We start from the raw sequence: 19585 nt of genomic DNA, 5'->3' as shown, positions 1-19585 counted from the left end.
TTGAGGTGGTAGCTCCACCACAAACAGCAACTCCTCCATCGATACTGAGCTGGACAAGCATATTAGCAAGGCTGCTATGGCAATGGCTTGCCTCTCCAAAAGGGAGAATCTGATGCTAATATCCCATAGCAAGATGAAGGTCTTGCAGGCTTACCTGATGAGCATGCTGCTTTATGGAAGCGAGTCCTGGGCAACTTCCAACCCTCAGGAGTGACACCTCAATGCCTTCTACATGCGCTGTGTCAGGAAGAATTTGGGTATCACATGGCAGGACAGAGGTTCAAACAAAGATGTGCTCTCCCAAGCCCACATTCCCAGCACGTTCACACTCTTGTCTACTCAGTGAGGTCTACTCTGGCTTGGTCATGTCTACAGAAAGGAAGATGGCAGGGTCCCCAAGAATGTGCTTTACAGGGAGATAGTTTCAGGCACGGACCAACTCTGAGTTATAAAGATGTCTGCAAATCTGACATGAAGGTTGGCAACATTAACCCCTTGCAGACAACTGCAGCACCTGGAGACGATCAGGTTGTGTATCCACAGCAGTGACCAGAGAAGGAATAACTGTTGGGAGCGGTGCGGAAAGAAGAAATGCCATGGTGCATCTGTAACAGCAAAACTGGATCCCTTCACCTACCCCAGGTGTGACAAAACACGTCTCTCTCTTATCAGTCTTTACAGCCAGAGCAGGCGCTGTTAACTCTCCAATGGTTTGACTTCACCCCCTAAGGCACAGTCCATAATATAACATGATGGACTTCTTGATGAGATGTTATTTGCAGGACCTTTTCTTCTGCAGAGTACAGTGACCAGTTGGGTATATAAGGGATTATTCCTACATTGCAGGGGTCAGCAAACTTTTCCAGCAGGGGGCCGGTCCACTGTTCCTCAGACCTTGTGGGGGGCCGGACTATATTTTGGAGAGAAAAAATGAACGAATGCCTAGGCCCCACAATTTAAAGGCGATTGGGCCGGATCCGGCCCCCAGGCCTTAGTTTGTCTGCCCATGCACTAGACGACCCTTTGGGTCTCTTCCAACTCTGCAATCCTATTATTCCATGAGAATCTTCTAGGTATCCAGGTAACAAGCTGGTAACAAGCTTTGTACACCAGCACCTTGAACTTAAGCCCAGTAGCTAACAGGTGGCCTGTGCAAATCTTTCAGTAGCGGTGTGACACTTAAAGGATTACTGAGAAGCAAATTGAGATTTCTAGTAAACGGCCTTGTTTTAGGAAGGCAGATTACCTCATCATCATCATCACTTTTAATTTGTATACCATCTTTCTATTTCACAATACCCAAGGCAGTTTACAAGCTGAAGAAATGAAGAATGTACACCTTATAACAATCTAATCCAATACAAAAAGGTGATAATAAAACATACCTTTAAAATAAGCAACTTATATCAAATAAAGAAATACTCAACAATCCATTAGAATAGTATAGAATAATATTAAATATCAGCATATAAAAAATTTAACAGAAATCCACTCTTAACAATTATAATAAATAATTTCTAAACTATAATCAATAAAACAATGGCAAGTCACAGTGCATAAAATATACAATACAAACTGAGAAGCAGAGACTGGAGGGTGGCGCAAGGCAGGTGGAAGAATTCAAATTCTGCTCATTTGAAAAGAAGAACCTCCTCACACTGCAAGAAGATCAAACCTCTTCATTCTGAAGGAAATCAGCCCTGAGTGCTCACTGGAAGGACAGATCATGAAGCTGAGGCTCCAGTACTTTGGTCACCTCATGAGAAGAGAAGACTCCCTGGAAAAGACCCTGATGTTGAGAAAGATGGAGGGCACAAGGAGAAGGGGACGGCAGAGGACGAGATGGTGGGACAGTGTTCTCGAAGCTACAAACATGAGTCTGACCAAACTGTGGGAGGTAGTGGAAGATAGGAGTGCCTGGTGTGCTCTGGTCCAGGGGGTCACGAAGAGTCGGACACGACTAAACGACTAAACAACAACAACAACAACAACAACAACAACAACACACACACACACACACACACACACACACACACTCTTGCATTGGCAATCACAGGACTTTGTTTTTCCACAATATTTGCTCTACTGATGAAAGATGAAGATGTCAAACTTTATCATGTACTCAAGTGGTAATTAATGATATAAAGGTAAAGGTACCCCTGCCCGTACGGGCCAGTCTTGACAGACTCTAGGGTTGTGCGCCCATCTCACTCAAGAGGCCGGGGGCCAGCACTGTCCGGAGACACTTCCGGGTCACGTGGCCAGCGTGACATCACTGCTCTGGTGAGCCAGAGCCGCACACGGAAACGCTGTTTACCTTCCCGCTAGTAAGCGGTCCCTATTTATCTACTTGCACCCGGGAGTGCTTTCGAACTGCTAGGTTGGCAGGCGCTGGGACCAAATGACGGGAGCGCACCCCGCTGCGGGGATTCGAACCGCCGACCTTTCGATTGGCAAGCCCTAGGCGCTGAGGCTTTTACCCACAGAGCCACCCGCGTCCCAATTAATGATATACACAAGAGCAAAACAAAGCATAATGTTTGCTTAGTTTTGTTGGCGAGTTTTGAACACAGCAGCAATTTGCAGCTGCAAAAAACATTGTTGGAGTAATCTGGAACATTTCCTCCCACAATGCTTGATTGGCTTATCTCTTTGTAAAAGAGTGAAGGAATAGTCACTGGGAGTTGGGATGGAGAAATCGGTCAATTTCAGTTTCTCTTGGTTTCTACTTTCCCCAGTTTTTAAGTCTGTTCCGTGAATTTCCATGTCAGCTTCCAATTTATGCTTTTGGAAATACCTGTCAGCATTCTAGTGCGCATCTTTCCTACTGTATACATTTCTGTGGATAATCTTGCAAGCAATTCCCCCAACAATGTTTTTGTATGTTATTTGGATGCGGAGTGTAAGGCAAGGCTTAGTGTGGGCCCAGAGAAGTCCCCAGTTCACCTAATACACCCCTGGTGTGTGCACAGTTGACTACAACAACCTGGCACTGGGCTTAGAGGTCTCTAAGCATGAGTGGAAAACTGTGCACATCCCTGCCTCACCACACAACATTTGACGCCGCCTCTGTTATACCTGTGCTGGATACTCTACATGTGCAGAAAGCATTTCAGAGCCCAGAATGGATGTCAGAATCCATCCTAGATTGTACAGTCCACTCTAGAGGAACCGGCAGGTCAATCTCCATTTGTTCTGAGGTCAGTCAAAACACCTTGTACACAGCCTGCTAATAACAGAATTGTTATTAGTTATCTATTCTAACCTCATGTGATGACGGAAACATAGCTAAGGTTGGTAGATGGCCTTCCAACCTCTGTTTAAAAACTTCTAATGAAGGACAGTCCACCACCTTCCCAGGTCATCTGTTCCACTGTTGAACAGTTATTGCCCTCAGAAAGTTTCTCCTAATGTTTATTTGGAATCTCCTTTCTTGCAACTTAAATCCAGTTGTTCAGGTCCTACCCTCTGGGGAGCAGCAGAAAACAAGCTTGCTCCTTCAATGTGACAGCCCTTTAGAAATCAGAGGATGGCTCTCCTATCACCTCCCAGTCTCCTCTTTCCCAGCTAAACATACCCAACTCCATCACCAGCCTTGGTTCCCAGACCCCACCCTACCCAGACCCACCAATACTTTATGCTCATACTGAGAAAAACAAAAATTTACCTTTTGCTGGACAAAGTCCAAAATATTCTTGAAGTCCAAATCATCATAGTAGTGTCTTATCCCATCCTGCACAGTGGAATGGAAAACTGCATTCATCTGGAAAGAAGCAGAGTCCCAAATGTGAGAGAAATGCTCTCCAACAACAGATAGGAGGTTAGCAAGGAAAGGCCTTCACACAACATTGCAAGGCTCCCTTGCAAGGTGCAATCTCCCTTGCAGGGACAACAAATGATGTGCTGTCAGAACATCAGTTGCTAAACAACTCCCACCCTCAGAAAGCAGTAGTGCAGTGGTACCTTGGTTTAAGAACAGCCCCGTTTACGAACTATTCAGTATATGAACTCTGCAAAACCGGAAGTAGTGTTCCGGTTAGCAAACTCTATATTGTCTATGAACGGAATCCGAACGGTGGAAGGGCCCTGGTGGTGGGAGGCCTCATTAGGGAAAGCGCACCTTAGTTTAAGAATGGCTTTGGTTTAAGAGCGGACTTCTGGAACGGATTAAGTTTGTAAACCATGGTACCACTGTACTGGCTATAGAAAGGCAGTGCTTTGAAATAATCACGGTCCATTTCTCTTTGACCTTTTAGACAACAAGCATTTTCATAAACACGACAGGAAGAGATTTGGCACTGATGGGACGCGGGTGGTGCTGTGGGTTAAACCACAGAGCCTAGTGCTTGCCAATCAGAAGGTCAGCGGTTCGAATCCCCGCGACGGGGTGAGCTCCCGTTGCTCGGTCCCTGCTCCTGCCAACCTAGCAGTTCGAAAGCACGTCAAAGTGCAAGTAGATAAATAGGTACCGATCCGGTGGGAAGGTAAACGGCGTTTCCGTGTGCTGCTCTGGTTCTCCAGAAGCGGCTTAGTCATGCTGCCCACATGACCCGGAAGCTGTACGCCAGCTCCCTCGGCCAATAAAGCGAGATGAGCGCCGCAACCCCAGAGTCGGCCACGACTGGACCTAATGGTCAGGGGTCCCTTTACTTTTACCTTTACAGAGATGGTGCCCAGAAGCCATCAGGGTGTATTCTTGGACAATGTATTCTTGGCAATGGACAAGTGCTGGAGTTGCAAGTGCTCAGCACAGCTCTTCTTCTGACCAGGCAGAGACTTTGTTATGTGCCCAGTGAGATTTGTGGGGAACAGAGCCTGGAACCGAGGACAGACAACTAGAGGCAGGTAGCCTGCTGCCATTCTGCCACTGACCAGGGCCAGCATCAGAGGACCTGGGAAAGGTCTCAGTACAGAGAGCTGGACTTGTTCCCATGAAGCCAAAGCCCAGCTGAGCTCTTATATTCCAAAACAGGCCAGAGCCCCACCCAAAGAACCTAAAGCAGGGAAAGCTCTTTGGCCTGGAGCAATATATTTATGGTGCTGTTCCCTTCAAAAACGGAAACACCTGAAAGCTTTTCCTTTGTGAAGGGGTCTCCTTTGTGTTTGAAAAATGGGTCACAGGACACAGTGCCTCTGAAGAAAGCAAAGGGTCTCTCCTGTAACTGGGCACAACTAAAACTCAGTCCCTCAAAGTTCTCATGTGAAGGACACCATCTTTTTTTTAAAAAAAAAAGACACCCCCATTCTTTCAACAGCCTTGATTCTGCAAAAGAGCCTCCTCTTTCCATGGCATCCATGAACACATTTGTAAAAACCCACACACTGTAGATCCTGTGCTGCATTTTGTGTCCTGAATCCAACCATGAAAATAAAGAAAAATATGCAAATGAATAAGCAAAACGATGGTTGGGGGGAAGGCTGCTCTGCATGGGGCACTGACATTGCTTTTCAATTTTTAAGCAGTTGCTTTTGATAAATTTAATTATGCACATAGCAAAGTTTACTAGAAAAAAGATACATATATAGAGAAAAACCCAAGATGGGTGCAATCAAAGATTCTTCCCATATATTCCTAGAGAACATACCCTTGGGGTTATTTTGACACGGCAGATGCTTCAAATTAAGCAGTAATTGAATCTAAAATGCATTTCACAAGTACTTCAGAAGGCTCCTGCACCCCTCAGAGCTGAGCCCCTCATGCCTGAGGAGTTACCTTCTAAAGGAACATTTGCCACCTGACTTCTGACAAAGCCCCACCAGACACAAACCCCGAGAAATATTAATGAAAAGAAGCTGATTGGGGTTTTTTTTTGCTTAAACACACAAACTCACCAACTTACTTGGCCTAATTAATTCTGACATGAAAATTACAGAGGTTGGGTGAGCTGGAGAATAAATGTGAATTCAAAGAAGAGGCAGAGCCGGGGAGAAGTGAAGGCATGTCAAGGTGGAAAACACAAAGAATATTTTTTTTTATGAACCCCCCCCCCCCAAAAAAAACCCTGTATCCCAAACACAAAACATGAAATGTCAGTTTCAACACTTCCATACTTAAGATGAGGCTGACAGGTATTTCCCCCCCTTAAATCCCCAACATTAACTTAAAGGAAAACCACATACAAAAAAATTCAGTTGTCTCATAGCTGACAACCTTGCCAACCTTCTAAAAAGACAGTCAATCTCCTGCCCAAGCAGTTGACTTCCCCAGGGCAGTTCCTACATTCATCTGGAGAACAGAGCCATCACACATTTTGTTTCCTAGTCAGGCATGAACAGTGGGCAGCACAAAAGCTCAGTTGCAAATACAGGTTAGAAATCTGGATGGATGAGATTTAAAAACACAAGAACCTAAGTTGAGTCTGCTGAATCAGGACAGTGGCCAGTCTAGTCCAGCATCCTTTTCTCACAGCAGCCAACCAGATCTGAGCACAAGAGCCCTCTCACTTGCTGTGGCTTCCAGCAACTGGTATTCAGAAGCATTGCTGCCTCCAGCCACAGAGGCAGATCACAGCCATTGTGGCCAGTAGCTATCTGCATGGGGAAAACCCTGAAACCCTCCTTGCTGCCTTTCTAGATGTGTATTCCCAACATGCCAGGGCTTCCGAACATGGGAAGAGGAGCTGGTGGGTGTCTGCGCATGCACATGAGCAGAGGAGAGAGCTGGCACCCTCCCACACTGCTTGCCTCACCTGAAGCAGAGCAACTAGACTCTGGACTCCTGGACTTGTTTGCCACAAAATATGTCAGCTACCTAGAGCTATGAGGGGCTGGCTCTTAGTGCTGCTGCTTCCCCTCTCTGCGACTATGTTTGTCATTAAAAATAAATAAATGCTGGTTAGGTAAAGGTAAAGGGACCCCTGACCATTAGGTCCAGTCGTGAACGGCTCTGGGGTTGCGGGGCTCATCTTGCTTTACTGACTGAGGGAGCCGGCGTACAGCTTCCGGGTCATGTGGCCAGCATGACTAAGCCGCTTCTGCAAACCAGAGCAGCGCATGGAAACGCCGTTTACCTTTCCGCCGGAGTGGTACCTATTTATCTACTTGCACTTTGACGTGCTTTCAAACTGCTAGGTGGGCAGGAGCAGGGAGCTCACCCCGTCGCAGGGATTTGAACTGCCGACCTTCCGATCGGCAAGTCTTAGGCTCTGGTTTAACCCACAGCGCCACCCGCGTCCCAAATGCTGGTTAGATTTACATTATTTATTCAGTTAGAAAGCTAGGGTCTGGAAGGCAAATTAAAAGGTGGGGGGAGAAGTACCACCTTTAAATAAATGATATTAATTGGAGAGAAAGTGTCAATGGGATACTAATCAATAAGACTGGTCTACCTGGCAGAATAGTGTGTGCCTTGCATCTCTGTTTCTACAAAGGCAAGATGCTTCTAAAAACAACGAAAACCATCTAATGCCCTAAATAGGCACCAGAGACCATGTCCAGAATCTGACCAAATTAATCTAACAACCCTAACCTGCAGATTCTGCTATTCAGTGCTCACCTCTGCTCTAGGCAAATAGATATAAAACAAGCCATGTAATTTGCAGAATTATTAAGGACTTGAGAGTGAAGCCTGTGATTGTTGCGGTCTCAGCATTTGTTACACACTTTGCATCCATGAGAACCTGAAGCTCCTTGAGAAGAACATAAGCAGAGTCTGGTGGATCAGGCCAGTGGCTCATCTAGTCCAGCATCCGCTTCTCACAGTGGCTGACCAGATGCCTGGGGGAAACCAGCAAGAAGGATTTGAGCGCAAGAGCCCTCTCCCCTCCTGGGGTTTCCAGCAACTGGGGTTCAGAAGAACTGCTGCCTCTGAATGTGGAGGGCAGAGTGTAGCCATCATGGCTAGTAGCTACCAGTAGCCCTCTCCTCCATGAATTTGTCTTATCCTCTTTTAAAGTCATGCAGATTGATGGCTCTCACTGTCTCCTGGGGAAGCCAGTTCCATGGTCTAACTCTGCATTGCATGAAGATGGAAAACAATGAGTGCAACTTATGGAGTCATTTTGAGCTTGGGAGTGATTTTGGGAGTCACGGCATTTGTGACACACTTTGCATCCATGAGGACTTGGGGCTCCTTGTTCTTTTTGTTGCTTTTAAGAAGGAAGATGGGTTTCCATGGGCAGGGCAGGTGCTGTGCTATGGAGCAGGATGTGTGCACCCCTGGTTGTGCAACACCTGCTGCTCCTGTCTATATCCTGGTGCCAGCCTGAAACAATGCAGAAATGATTTCTCCAAGTTCTGCAGTTTCATCGGGCAGAGATAAATTTCAGTCTGAAAGAAGAGGAGAACAAAGTGTGGAGAAAAGAGCTCAGCATTCAATCATACACCTAATTGCTCTGGCATGCCTGTTAAGTTATGCACACACAGAAAAATTACTTGGGTAAAAAAGCAAACCTGCCAGTCCTTCTGAACATTCACAGTCCACTGAACAAGATGATCTCCAGTCTCTCCCAAAGGGGTCAAAACACACATTGTAATTACTTGTGTGGGAGGCTCACCTGCTTTTCAAAGATTATTTCGATACACAGCAGCAGCAGCTCAGTAATAAAGATGGCCAGCAGGACCCAGAAGAACTAGGCAGAAAAGAGAGAAGGGTGGGGAAGAGAAGGGGATTTTGTATTTCTTTAAAGGTAAAGGTACCCCTGACCGTTAGTCCAGTCGCGGACACTTTAAGAGGTGACAAAAAACCATGAATAATTACCCCCCCCCCGGCTTCTATAAGTCAGGCTAACACCAAACTGGATGTCCATCAGTCCTAGCTGGCATGGCTGTGCTCTCCCGCCTGGCATCCTGTGGCTGTGCTGAAATATGAACTAGACACAGAACATTCTTCCCATCCCCCCTCCCCCCTGGGCAGTTGAGCTCCACACATTTCCCCTCCTACCCACCCTTGGCTTTTAAATCAGGTGACAGTAGAATAAGATAATTCAGCACGCAGCGTCAAGCCTTCATCAATGTGAAATAGGAGAGAGAGGGACTCAGGCAGTGATGCCTGGTATGAAAACTGGGGTGGAGGTAGGTCCACTTTCACCTGTGCAAGGTTGGAGGACAGGGTTGTATCATCATCGTCACCCACCCAACCAACCTGTACCAGCAGGTACAAGGGCATCTTACAACAATTTAAAATTCAGGATTAAAAACCGTTAAAACAGATTACAGTCATGGGAATATGATGGGCTGTGAAAGCTCTCATCATGGGAGTCAAAGGCCAAGGAAAAGAGGTTCAGCACCCCTAAACTCCTCAAGAAGGAACTGGTTCCGCCTTCTTATTTCATCCTTGTCAACCCATCCCAAACATGTTGCTTCCCTGCCCCCCCCCCAATCCTTCCTGGGCACAGGCGGGGACATCATTTTATTTGTGTCTCGGGCAATGCCTGGGGCTTCTATCCTCCCACCAGCAGAGGAGGATTTAGGAGAGCACAACCCTTTTGGTCCACTTGGCACAGAGCCTCAGGGGCACTGCAATTATGATGCAGATTGAAAGGCAAGAGGCCGAGGGGGCAAATTTTTGCACTGCACAGGGTGCCACTGAAATTTAAGACCCCCAAGGACTGCCACTGCCATCAGCCCCAGCATTCTATGGTCATCCTGGTTGGGGTTGCTGGGAGTTGCAGTGCAAAGGATCCAGCAAAGATCCAGGATGGGTATAAACTGGATATAAACAGATTAAGACGAACCAACTCGGTCACATTTTTCTTCTGCTTACATCAGACTAACATTCCTAAGACAATGCAAACATTAGCACAAGCCAAAACACATAAATTAGGGCACTCCCAAGTTACCTTTCCATTACTGCAAATTCAGCATGCTGTGGAATGAAAAGAAGCCTCCTACATAAAACCACAAAATAAGATGTTGAAGCACCAAATTGCCAGATGACACCAAACTGGGAGGGGCGGCTAATGCTGCTTAAGACAGAATCAGGATTCAAAATCACACTAACAGATTGGAGAACTGGACCAAAACTAACAACATGAATGTTAATAGGGGAAATGTAAGGTTCTTAGGAAGGAAGAAACAGCTGCACAAATATAAAATGGGGGACACCTGTATTGCCAGTGGTACATGTGAAAAGGATCTAAGGGTCTTAGTAGACTACAGGCTTAACATGAATCAACAGTGTGATGCAGCAGCAAAAACAAACAAACAAAAAACAGATCAAGGGAAGTAATATTCTGTATTCTGCTCTGGTCAGACCTCACCTGGAGTACTGTGTCCAGTTCTGGGCACCACAGTTCAAGAAGGACACTGACAAACTGAGACGTGTCCAGAGGAGGGCAACCAAAATGGTCAAAGGCCTGGAAACAATGCCTTATGAGGAACGGCTAAGGGAACTGGGCATGTTTAGCCTGGAGAAGAGGAGGTTAAGGGGTGATATGATAGCCATGTTCAAATATATAAAAGGATGTCACATAGAGGAGGGAGAAAGGTTGTTTTCTGCTGCTCCAGAGAAGCGGACACGGAGCAATGGATCCAAACTACAAGAAAGAAGATTCCACCTAAACATTAGGAAGAACTTCCTGACAGTAAGAGCTGTTTGACAGTGGAATTTGCTGCCAAGGAGTGTGGTGGAGTCTCCTTCTTTGGAGGTCTTTAAGCAGAGGCTTGACAACCATATGTCAGGAGTGCTCTGATGGTGTTTCCTGCTTGGTAGGGGGTTGGACTCGATGGCCCTTGTGGTCTCTTCCAACTCTATGATTCTATGATTCTAGTACTGTTCTGTTCTGTTCTGGTCAGACCACAGATGAAGTCCTATGTCCAGTTCTGGGCAACACAATTTTAAAAGGATATTGACAAGCTGGAAGGGCGACCAAGATGGCCAGGGTCTAGAAACCAAGCCTCATGAGGAATGGATAAGGGAAATGTTTGTATTTAACCTGGATAAGAGGAGAATGAGAGGAGTTATGGTAGCCATCTTCAAATATCTTAAAGGCTGTCACATCGAAGGTGGAGCAAGCTTGTTTTCTCCTGCTCTGGAGGGGAGGACCCAAACCAACACATTCAAGTTACAAGAAAGGAGATTCTGACTAAGCATCAGGAAATACTTTCTGACAGTGAGAGCTGATCGACAGTGGAACAATTTCCCGCAGAAGGTGGTGGACTCTCCTTTGTAGGTTTATAAACAGAGGCTGGATGGCTATCTGTCATGGATGCTTTAGTTGAGATTCCTCCCTTGCAGGGGGTTAGACTAGATCATGGGTAGGCAAACTAAGGCCCGGGGGGTAGATCCGGCCCAATGGCCTTCTAAATCCGGCCCACGGATGGTCCGGGAATCAGCATGTTTTTACATGAGTAGAATGTGTCCTTTTATTTTAAATGCAACTCTGGGTTATTTGTGGGGCCTGCCTGGTGTTTTTACATAAGTAGAATGTGTGCTTTTATTTAGAATGCATCTCTGGGTTTTTTGCGGGGCACAGGAATTCATTCTCCACCCCACCCCTCAAATATAGTCCAGCTCCCACATGGTCTGAGGGACAGTTGACTGGCCCCCTGCTGAAAAAGTTTGCTGACCCCTGGACTAGATGATCATCAGGGTTCCTTCCAACTCTACGATTCTACGGTTCAAATGTTGTTTTAAACTGCATTGCCTTTGCCTGAGGAAACCTTTTACTCTTCACTAGCTGAATTCTAGCATTATCATGGTCAGAACAGGGAGAGCTGAAAGCATTCTTGCCTTCATAAGGCCATAGCTATAACTTGGGCTCCAGCTTGTTCCTGGACTTGACATAGTTTACAAACTGAGAACTAGTCTTGAAAGCAGACTCCCTCATCCTTTTCCTTCCCCTCCTCCGGCATTGAGTCACATTACATGATGTGCACCAATCACAAATCACAGCTCCCCTCAAAGCCACAGATCCGAACCATGTTTTGAAGAGAGTTTGCAAACTATGGTTATGAGGAAACAAGGTATCTGTAACAAAATAGCTTGTTAACATGTACAGTTATACCTTGGTTTTTGAACAGCTTAGTTCTTGAACATTTTGACTCCTGAACGCCACAAGCCCGGAAGTGACTGTTCTGGTTTGTGAACTATTTTTGGAAGCTGAATGTCCGACAGGGCTTCAGCGGCTTCCAATTGGCTGCAGGAGCTTCTTGCAGCCAATCAGCAGCTGTGCTCTGGTTTCCAAATGTTTTGGAAGTCAAACTGACTTCCGGAATGGATTCCATTCAACTTCCGACTGTACTGGAAAGCTGTACTTAACGCTGGACCAAGAAAGAGGGTAAAGAGAGTACATGTTCATTAGGCTGATTCTTAATTGTTATTTGCTTCAACCCCACTTGACAGTGATCCTGCCGTGACCTTCATATTTGGCTGGAACCCTCTAATCTTTGCATTCTTTTGTGATTGGAGACATCATCTTCTATTTGCTAAGGGGGCCAAATTCAACAGAGCTTCTTGGAGGATTAATTTGGCTCAAGTGCCTGGCAATAACGTCACCTGCTAAGTAAGGAAAAGAAATTTGGCTCAAGTTCAAAACAGACGAGATAGTTAATAAAGGGTTCAGTTATCAATTTATCACATTCTCAATGGGACAGGAGAACAGGAACAAATCCCTCATTCCATTAAACACAAACTGCCATCAGCCATCCTTAAGAAGCCCATCAGTTCCAGATTCGACAATAAATTACTGTTCCAGCACCGAGTTCGGGGCCAAAATTAATCACTTTGTGGTGCCTGCTTCCACAATAAACCCAGAGAGTATTTAACTGCTTGCTTTTAATTTCATTTAACTTGGATGGGTTTACCACAGGAGAAAAGAATTCAGCAACAGGGAGAGAAGCTTGTTGTCAGTCAGAGATGCAACTGAACATGGCTCAAATAACATTTTGATATGAGAGTAGAAGCTGTTGCTTAGCCTTGGAAAAGCATTTGTGTAAAGAACAGCAGGGGATGGTCCCTTTACAGAACCTTCAGCTAGAAGCAAACTGGATGAAGGGCCTTGGAAGTCCCCAGTTCACCTCCAGCCTCCACTGGAGCAAGTTGCTCACTGTGGAGCTGCAAGCACCAGCCTGTCTTGCTGTGTGCAAAAGCCAAATCAGAACAGCACATTCCTTTGTGGGTGAAGTTTGATACCATGGAAGCAAAGGTGGTTGGGGGACACAGAGGCATACAGGGGACTTCAAAGTCTTTCTGAAGATACATTTTATTAAAACAAGAAATAGATGCGAGTCTGGAGGAGGGCTTAGCTGTTGGCAACTCAATGCCTTTAGTGGTGCTGCATACAAGGTGCTCTACATCCGGCAGACACAATGTCACGCTGTGTTGCAGCCGTTGGTGCTTGATTAGATTGGTGTTCTTTTAAAGTAAATATTGTAAGTTTTCTAGTTCAGTTTGTCCCATTAAACAGGCTGTGCTGTTTTGTTCTGTTTGGATCTTCATGAAGGCTTCTGACACTATCATTTAAAGTGGTCTTTTCAACTTATTAAATGGATTCTGTAAATTTTTTACAGTGTCCCTGCAGAGTCTTCAACTCAGAATGTGTGCATCTGGGAACATTAAAAGCACCCATTCCACAGCCTTCCCCAAACCTGAAGCCCTTCGGCTGTTTTGTGCTATGACTGCCATTATCAGCACCAGCCAGCTAGAGATCTGCAGAGCAAACAGAAGGCAATAAGGGGAGGACAGCCAATGCAATGCTTTGGGATGCCTTTTCTAGCCCTCTCAAGTCAAGTCACAGGCAACAAAGGCTCTGTGCCAGCAAGGCAGCCCCACAGCCATGGATTGCCCTCTTCAGTTCCACCCACTGCTTTCAAGAGGAGAGCTGGACTGCTCAGTCTTCATTCAGCTGGAGGGAATCAGACATGCTGCTGCCACTTTGGCTGTTGGAACTCATATACGAAGCTGCCATTGGTCCATCTTGCCGAGCACGGCCTCCACTGATGGAAAGAAATTCTCCAGGGTCTCAGGAAGGGATCACAGATACATCAACAAAGGGGAGCCTAACTCATTGGTCACCCGTGTGGCCCCTGCAAGCACAAATGCACCCTCAGAGACCTGAACTGGTGTAAATGATATACAGCTTTTTTCAAGTCTGATTTGGTGGGACGGGTGTGTGAGAGATTGAGTGTGTGTGTGTGTGTGAGAGAGAGAGAGAGAGAGAGAGAGAGAGAGAGAGACTCTCTGTGCTTGTTGGTTGTACCTGTGTGCATGCTCCCCACAACAGCTCCTTCAGTTTGCAAATGTGCCCCAGAAGGTTGACCTCTCAGATTGCAAACCTCACTCTGCACTAACTTCAGGCCCTTAACCTTGGCACTTCTCACTTATTATTTGCCCCCTGCAACCACTTGTATGTTACATGATTATATGTGTACTCAATTTGAATTGCTTTATTCTAGGTTCTTTGCTAAACAGATACAGATCCTATCTTTTTTCAAAAGTGGTGGAGTACTTGTTTTGTACACAAAGGTGCCAGTCTCCAAAATCTCCAGATATGGGTCAAATTCAAGGGCAGGCTGTTTCACCCTGCTGAAAATTGGGGCATAATTTCAGGAGGGTTGACTCCATGGACTATTTCATGATGCCTCCTTGGAAAGAAGTGCTTATGGCAGTGACAGGGGCCATTCTTTCCCCACCTGGCATGTTCTCTGGCCTCAGAAGGGGGGGGGGAGGGAGGTTTTGCCTGGTGAGCCACCATCCCTCATCCCTGGACCATCCAGGTCAGAAGTTGGGCCTGGGCGATACCTGGTTTTCAACATAATGATTTTTCACCAGCTAACCATCATGATATACCAGCAGTATATCTTGATGTCTGAAATAAGGAGTGGTGACTGGGCTGTCCTTCCCAGCAGTGTGCAGGATTGCGGTGCCTCAGCTGAGGAGGGAGGGAGAGAAGGAGCAACCAGGAGAAGGAAGGAAGGAAGGAAGGAAGGAAGGAAGGAAGGCACAGACAGAGGGGCAGCACTCTTTCTTAAAGCACCAATACTGTGGTTTAGGGGAGGTGCTGAGGCTGGCACTGTTCCGCCACAGGAGGGATTGGGGAGGGGAAATGCAGCTGAAAGGAGGGAAGGCAGCCAGCCAGTCAGAGGGAGCCAGCTGTGACAGAGCATGGTCCATCTCAGCACTTCCCGCTCTCCTCTCCTTCCTGTCGCTTGGAAGGAAGCAGCCAGCCAGTCTCACTTTGGGGGAGGCAAAATGGTTTTTGGAAGGCGGCAGCCAGCAATCAGCACACACAGGGACAGGACTCCTCAAATTGCTTGCAATTATACCACCCTGTGGCGTTTTGAAGGCTGTTCACAATTCATTGCCGGTTAAATATAATGAAACGGTTATCATGACATGGGCTTCAAACTGGTTTTGAATGATGCCTGCACAGGCCTAGCTGGGGCTTTGCTCAAGTCCTCTGACCATACACTCCTCACTGCCCCCTGCCACAAGAATGAATGGCTGCAGACCTGAGCAATGTCCCTTGAAAAAACAGGCAGCTTCTCCCCAGGGGAAGGTGGAACAACAGGTCCAGACCAGCCAGTCTTCAGAAGGCCTCAGGATGCCTCACAGTGCCCCTTGGATGACTACCAGCAGCATCTGCCAGAGTGCCCAGTGCCTGCTGTTATCTGGCATGACCTACACTGACTTAATGTATTAGAGCAGAGGTTCTCAACCTGTGGGTCCCAAGATGTACAACTCCCATCATCCCTGAGCTCTGGCCTTGCTAGCTAGGGGTGATGGGAGTTATAGTTCAACAACATCTGGGGACCCACAGGTTCAGAAAGGCAGTGTTAGAGGCTAAAGCTGAACTAAGGCCACATTCACACCATACATCTATGGTGCCACTTTAAATAGTCGTGGCTTCACCCAAAGAATTATGGGAGCTGTAGGATCAGGAGACCCCTAGTTCCCTCCCCCAGAGCTATGGTTCCCAGAGTTTCCTTTGATGTACGGTTAGTTGTCAGACGCTGGGAACTGTAGCTCAGGGAGCAGAATTAGGAGTTTCCTAATAACTCTCAGCATTCTTAACACACTACAGCTCCCAGAATTCTTTGAGGGAAGCCATGACTGTTTAAAGCGGTATCATGGCAGGAGTGCTGGAATGGCTCCGCTGGTGTGTTTGCACAGAGCCAGCCTCATCCTGCCTTAAGCAGGAGTTGCATTTCTTGTGGGAGACTATTGATGTGGCTCCATCATACACCCATGAAATTAGCAAAGATGTACAAGGGATGTAACAAATGTTGGAAATGTAAAGATAAAGAAGGTACATTTTACCATATGTGGTGGGAGTGCAAGAAAGTAAAAAGCTACTGGGAAATGATATATAATGAATTGAAAAAAAACTGTTTAAATATACCTTTGTTAAAAAACCAGAAGCACTCCTACTTGGTATTGTAGGGAATGAGATAAATAAGAAAGATAGGAAACTATTTTTATATGCAGTAACAGCAGCGAGAATACTGATAGCTCAGAAATGGAAGCAAGAAGAATTACCAACATTGGAAGAATGGAGAATGAAGATGATGGACTTTGCAGAACTTGATAGACTGACAGGAAGAATCCGAAATCGACGAGATCAGAGATTTACTGAAGAATGGGAAAAGTTTTCAGAATATATGCATAATTTAAGTGAAAAACAAATATCGCTTGTAACTTTTAATGAAGCTTTGTAAAAAAGAAAGATTAGAATTGGAGTGAAACAAGATTTAATTTATAAATTAGATGAGATTTCAGAAATGTGTAGGAAATTAAGAAGGGAAGGAGTACCAGCCAAGTTGAGGGAAGTAAAAAAAAAGAGAATGGATTTTAAAAACTGTATGAATTGTATTAATTTGTTTTATTTGTAAACTGAATAAAAATTATATTGAAAAATGATGTGGCTCCATCACACCAGATGAGCCACTCCTGCCATTTCCACCATCAACATGGTAAGCACATCCTTACAGTCTGGGGCCAAAACAGTGAGCTGACTTGAAACACATACACTAACTTTCTCAATTCACCACTGAAGAACTGGGTAGCAATTGGGCAGGTTCTTCCCTCAAACGCACATCCCTTTCATGCCCTCCGTAGGAGCACATGGCAGCACTCACTTCATGAGAAAACAACTTCAATCCAAGGAAACTGAAGCTGAGTAAATTCCTGTAACTCCTGGAGTCTCTCACTGCTTGGAGGTTGGGGTGATGTGTAACAACACTAATATGAGAAGCCCAAGAGACATCATCTGAGACTGATGACAATAAGGTACAAATTCAAATGTGGATGTGGAAAGGGCAGTAAGCTCTTTCCACAACCAAGCAGAGAACGATGGGTGTTTATACTTTCAGCTGCCTTGAAGGATCAGAATCCTGTCTCCAAGATGTGCTTTAGGTTTGAAAAGGTGCCTATCACTAGCTCATTTCTGTCAGGCTTGTCTGTTGCTACACTTGACTTGGCTGTTGCAGCCTTTAGAAGGAATATTTGAGAGTGAAGGGAGGGAGGCAGGCTGCTGCCCATTTGCATCTCACAGATCTCCACACTGAAATAAGGAGCGAGGAACACTTTTCTCCTTCATTACACATTTACAGCTGGAGGCCAGCTAGAATGAAGGAGGCGGGCCACACCAGACTGACACCAAGGACAAGCAATGGAACTCTAAAATCCATTATTTATGAACAAGACCCTGTGCTGCTTGCAGAAGCCAGATTCTCACAAGGGAGGAGTAATCCCATGACTTTACAAAGATCAACCACCTCTGAGATTTAACTACAAGATCAACTAAAAATCTAGAGACGCATCTTGTGCTTTTTCACACTGTTGTGTTGGAAAGGACTGCTTCACACAAAGTAAGAGCCAACTCTAAAGGAGGAGTGGGAATACTAGGGGCCCTCTGGGTATCGCTGGACTACAATTCCCATCATCTCTGAGCACAGGCCATGCTGGCTGGGGCTGGTGGGAGCTGGAGTCAAAACAATCTGAAGGGCACCAACCTGGTTGGTGAAGGCTGTTGCCCTGCATCATAAATCAAGAGACCGAGGAAGCTGAGGCCGCCTTAACAACTACCCAGAGAGATGGAAGTTACGTAAGAACATAAGAAGAGCCTGTTGGTTTTGGCCATCTTGCTCAGCACCCTGTTCTCTCCGTAGCGAGTCAGATGCCTGTGGGAAATTCCCAAGCAGAGAACAAGAGTGCTCTCCCCTCTTGTGGCTTCCAGTTACTGGTATTCAGATGCATTACTGCCTCTAACTGCAGGGGCAGAGTACAATGGTACCTTGGGTTAAGAACTTAATTCATTCTGGAGGTCTGTTCTTAACCTGAAACTGTTCTTAACCCGAAGCACCACTTTAGCTAATGGGGCCTCCTGCTGCTGCCGCGCCGCCGGAGCACAATATCTGTTCTCACCCTGAAGCAAAGTTCTTAACCCGAGGTACTGGTAATATTTCTGGCTTAGCGGAGTCTGTAACCTGAAGCGTATGTAACCCAAGGTACTACTGTATAGTCATCCTGGTTAGCAGCCACCAATAGCCCTCTCCTCCATGAATTTGTCTAATCCTCGTTTAATTCCAAGCTGAAGGCCATCAGTGCCTCCTGTGGAAGTAGCACCTTAGAGACCAACTAAGTTTGTTCTTGGTATAAGCTTTCGTGTGCATGCACACTTCTTCAGATATACTGAAACTGATTGGCCACATGAAGAAGTACTTTATTTTATCTGTCCAGAATCTTCCAACATTCAGTTTCATTGCATGTCCACGAGTTCTAGCATTATGAGAGAGGCAGAACAGCTACAGTGGTACCTCGGGTTACATACGCTTCAGGTTACAGACGCTTCAGGTTACAGACTCCACTAACCCAGAAATAGTACCTCGGGTTAAGAACTTTGCTTCAGGATGAGAACAGAAATCACGTGGTGGCAGCAGGAGGCCCCATTAGCTAAAGTGGTGCTTCAGGTTAAGAACCGTTTCAGGTTAAGAACGGACCTCCAAAACGAATTAAGTTCTTAACCCAAGGTACAGTGGTACCTCGGGTTACATATGCTTCAGGTTACAGACTCCGCTAACCCAGAAATAGTGCTTCAGGTTAAGAACTTTGCTTCAGGATGAGAACAGAAATCGTGCTCCAGCGGCGCGGTGGCAGCAGCAGGAGGCCCCATTAGCTCAAGTGGTGCTTCAGGTTAAGAACAGTTTCAGGTTAAGAACGGACCTCCAAAACGAATTAAGTATTTAACCTGAGGTACCACTGTACCATTGTGTTCTCTATCCTCTTTTCTCATGTCACTGATAATTATCTAAACTTCTATCATGTCAGCTCTTACTCACCTTTCCTCTAAACTAACAAGTCTGAAACGCTGCACCCTTTCTTCGCAGGGGAGTTGCTCCACCCCCTTTATCATTTTGGTTGCCCTTTTCTGAACACTTCCCCAACTCTGCAACAGTGAGGTGACCAGAACTGTCCTCCAAATGCAGCTACAGCATGGATTTGCACAATGGCATTATGATACTGGCAGTAGCTTTCCTAATGATCCCTGGCACAGAATTTGCTCCCCTCAGTTCTTCTCACTGACAAGATTTCCACCCAACCCCAAAGTGTCATCCTTTGTTACATTAAACTGCCCCTCCTGCTTGGCACACACCTCCTTCCTCCCAAATCTGGTTCACTCCAACTGGACCGCAAGGGGAACAAGAG

General features: G+C 46.0%; 1 protein-coding gene across 2 annotated transcripts in view; it reads right to left on the bottom strand.

The window, feature by feature from the left end:
• LOC310683831 (tetraspanin-15-like) overlaps nt 1-19585 on the bottom strand; it is a 91491-nt gene that overhangs the window by 40216 nt on the left and 31690 nt on the right. The window contains exons 3-4 of one of the 2 annotated variants that reach the window (XM_083454255.1): nt 8496-8570; nt 3668-3763 (exon numbers count right to left, since the gene is read on the bottom strand). In XM_083454255.1, the coding sequence (XP_083310381.1) occupies nt 3668-3763; nt 8496-8570 (171 nt within the window). The remainder of the gene's footprint in view (nt 1-3667; nt 3764-8495; nt 8571-19585) is intronic. The other variant, XM_083454256.1, reaches the window with a different exon arrangement.

This window comes from Podarcis tiliguerta (assembly GCF_965153285.1).
Source record: "Podarcis tiliguerta genome assembly, chromosome: 8".
Classification (NCBI taxonomy): Eukaryota; Metazoa; Chordata; class Lepidosauria; order Squamata; family Lacertidae; genus Podarcis; species Podarcis tiliguerta.
This window is presented reverse-complemented; position numbering and strand designations above follow the sequence as displayed.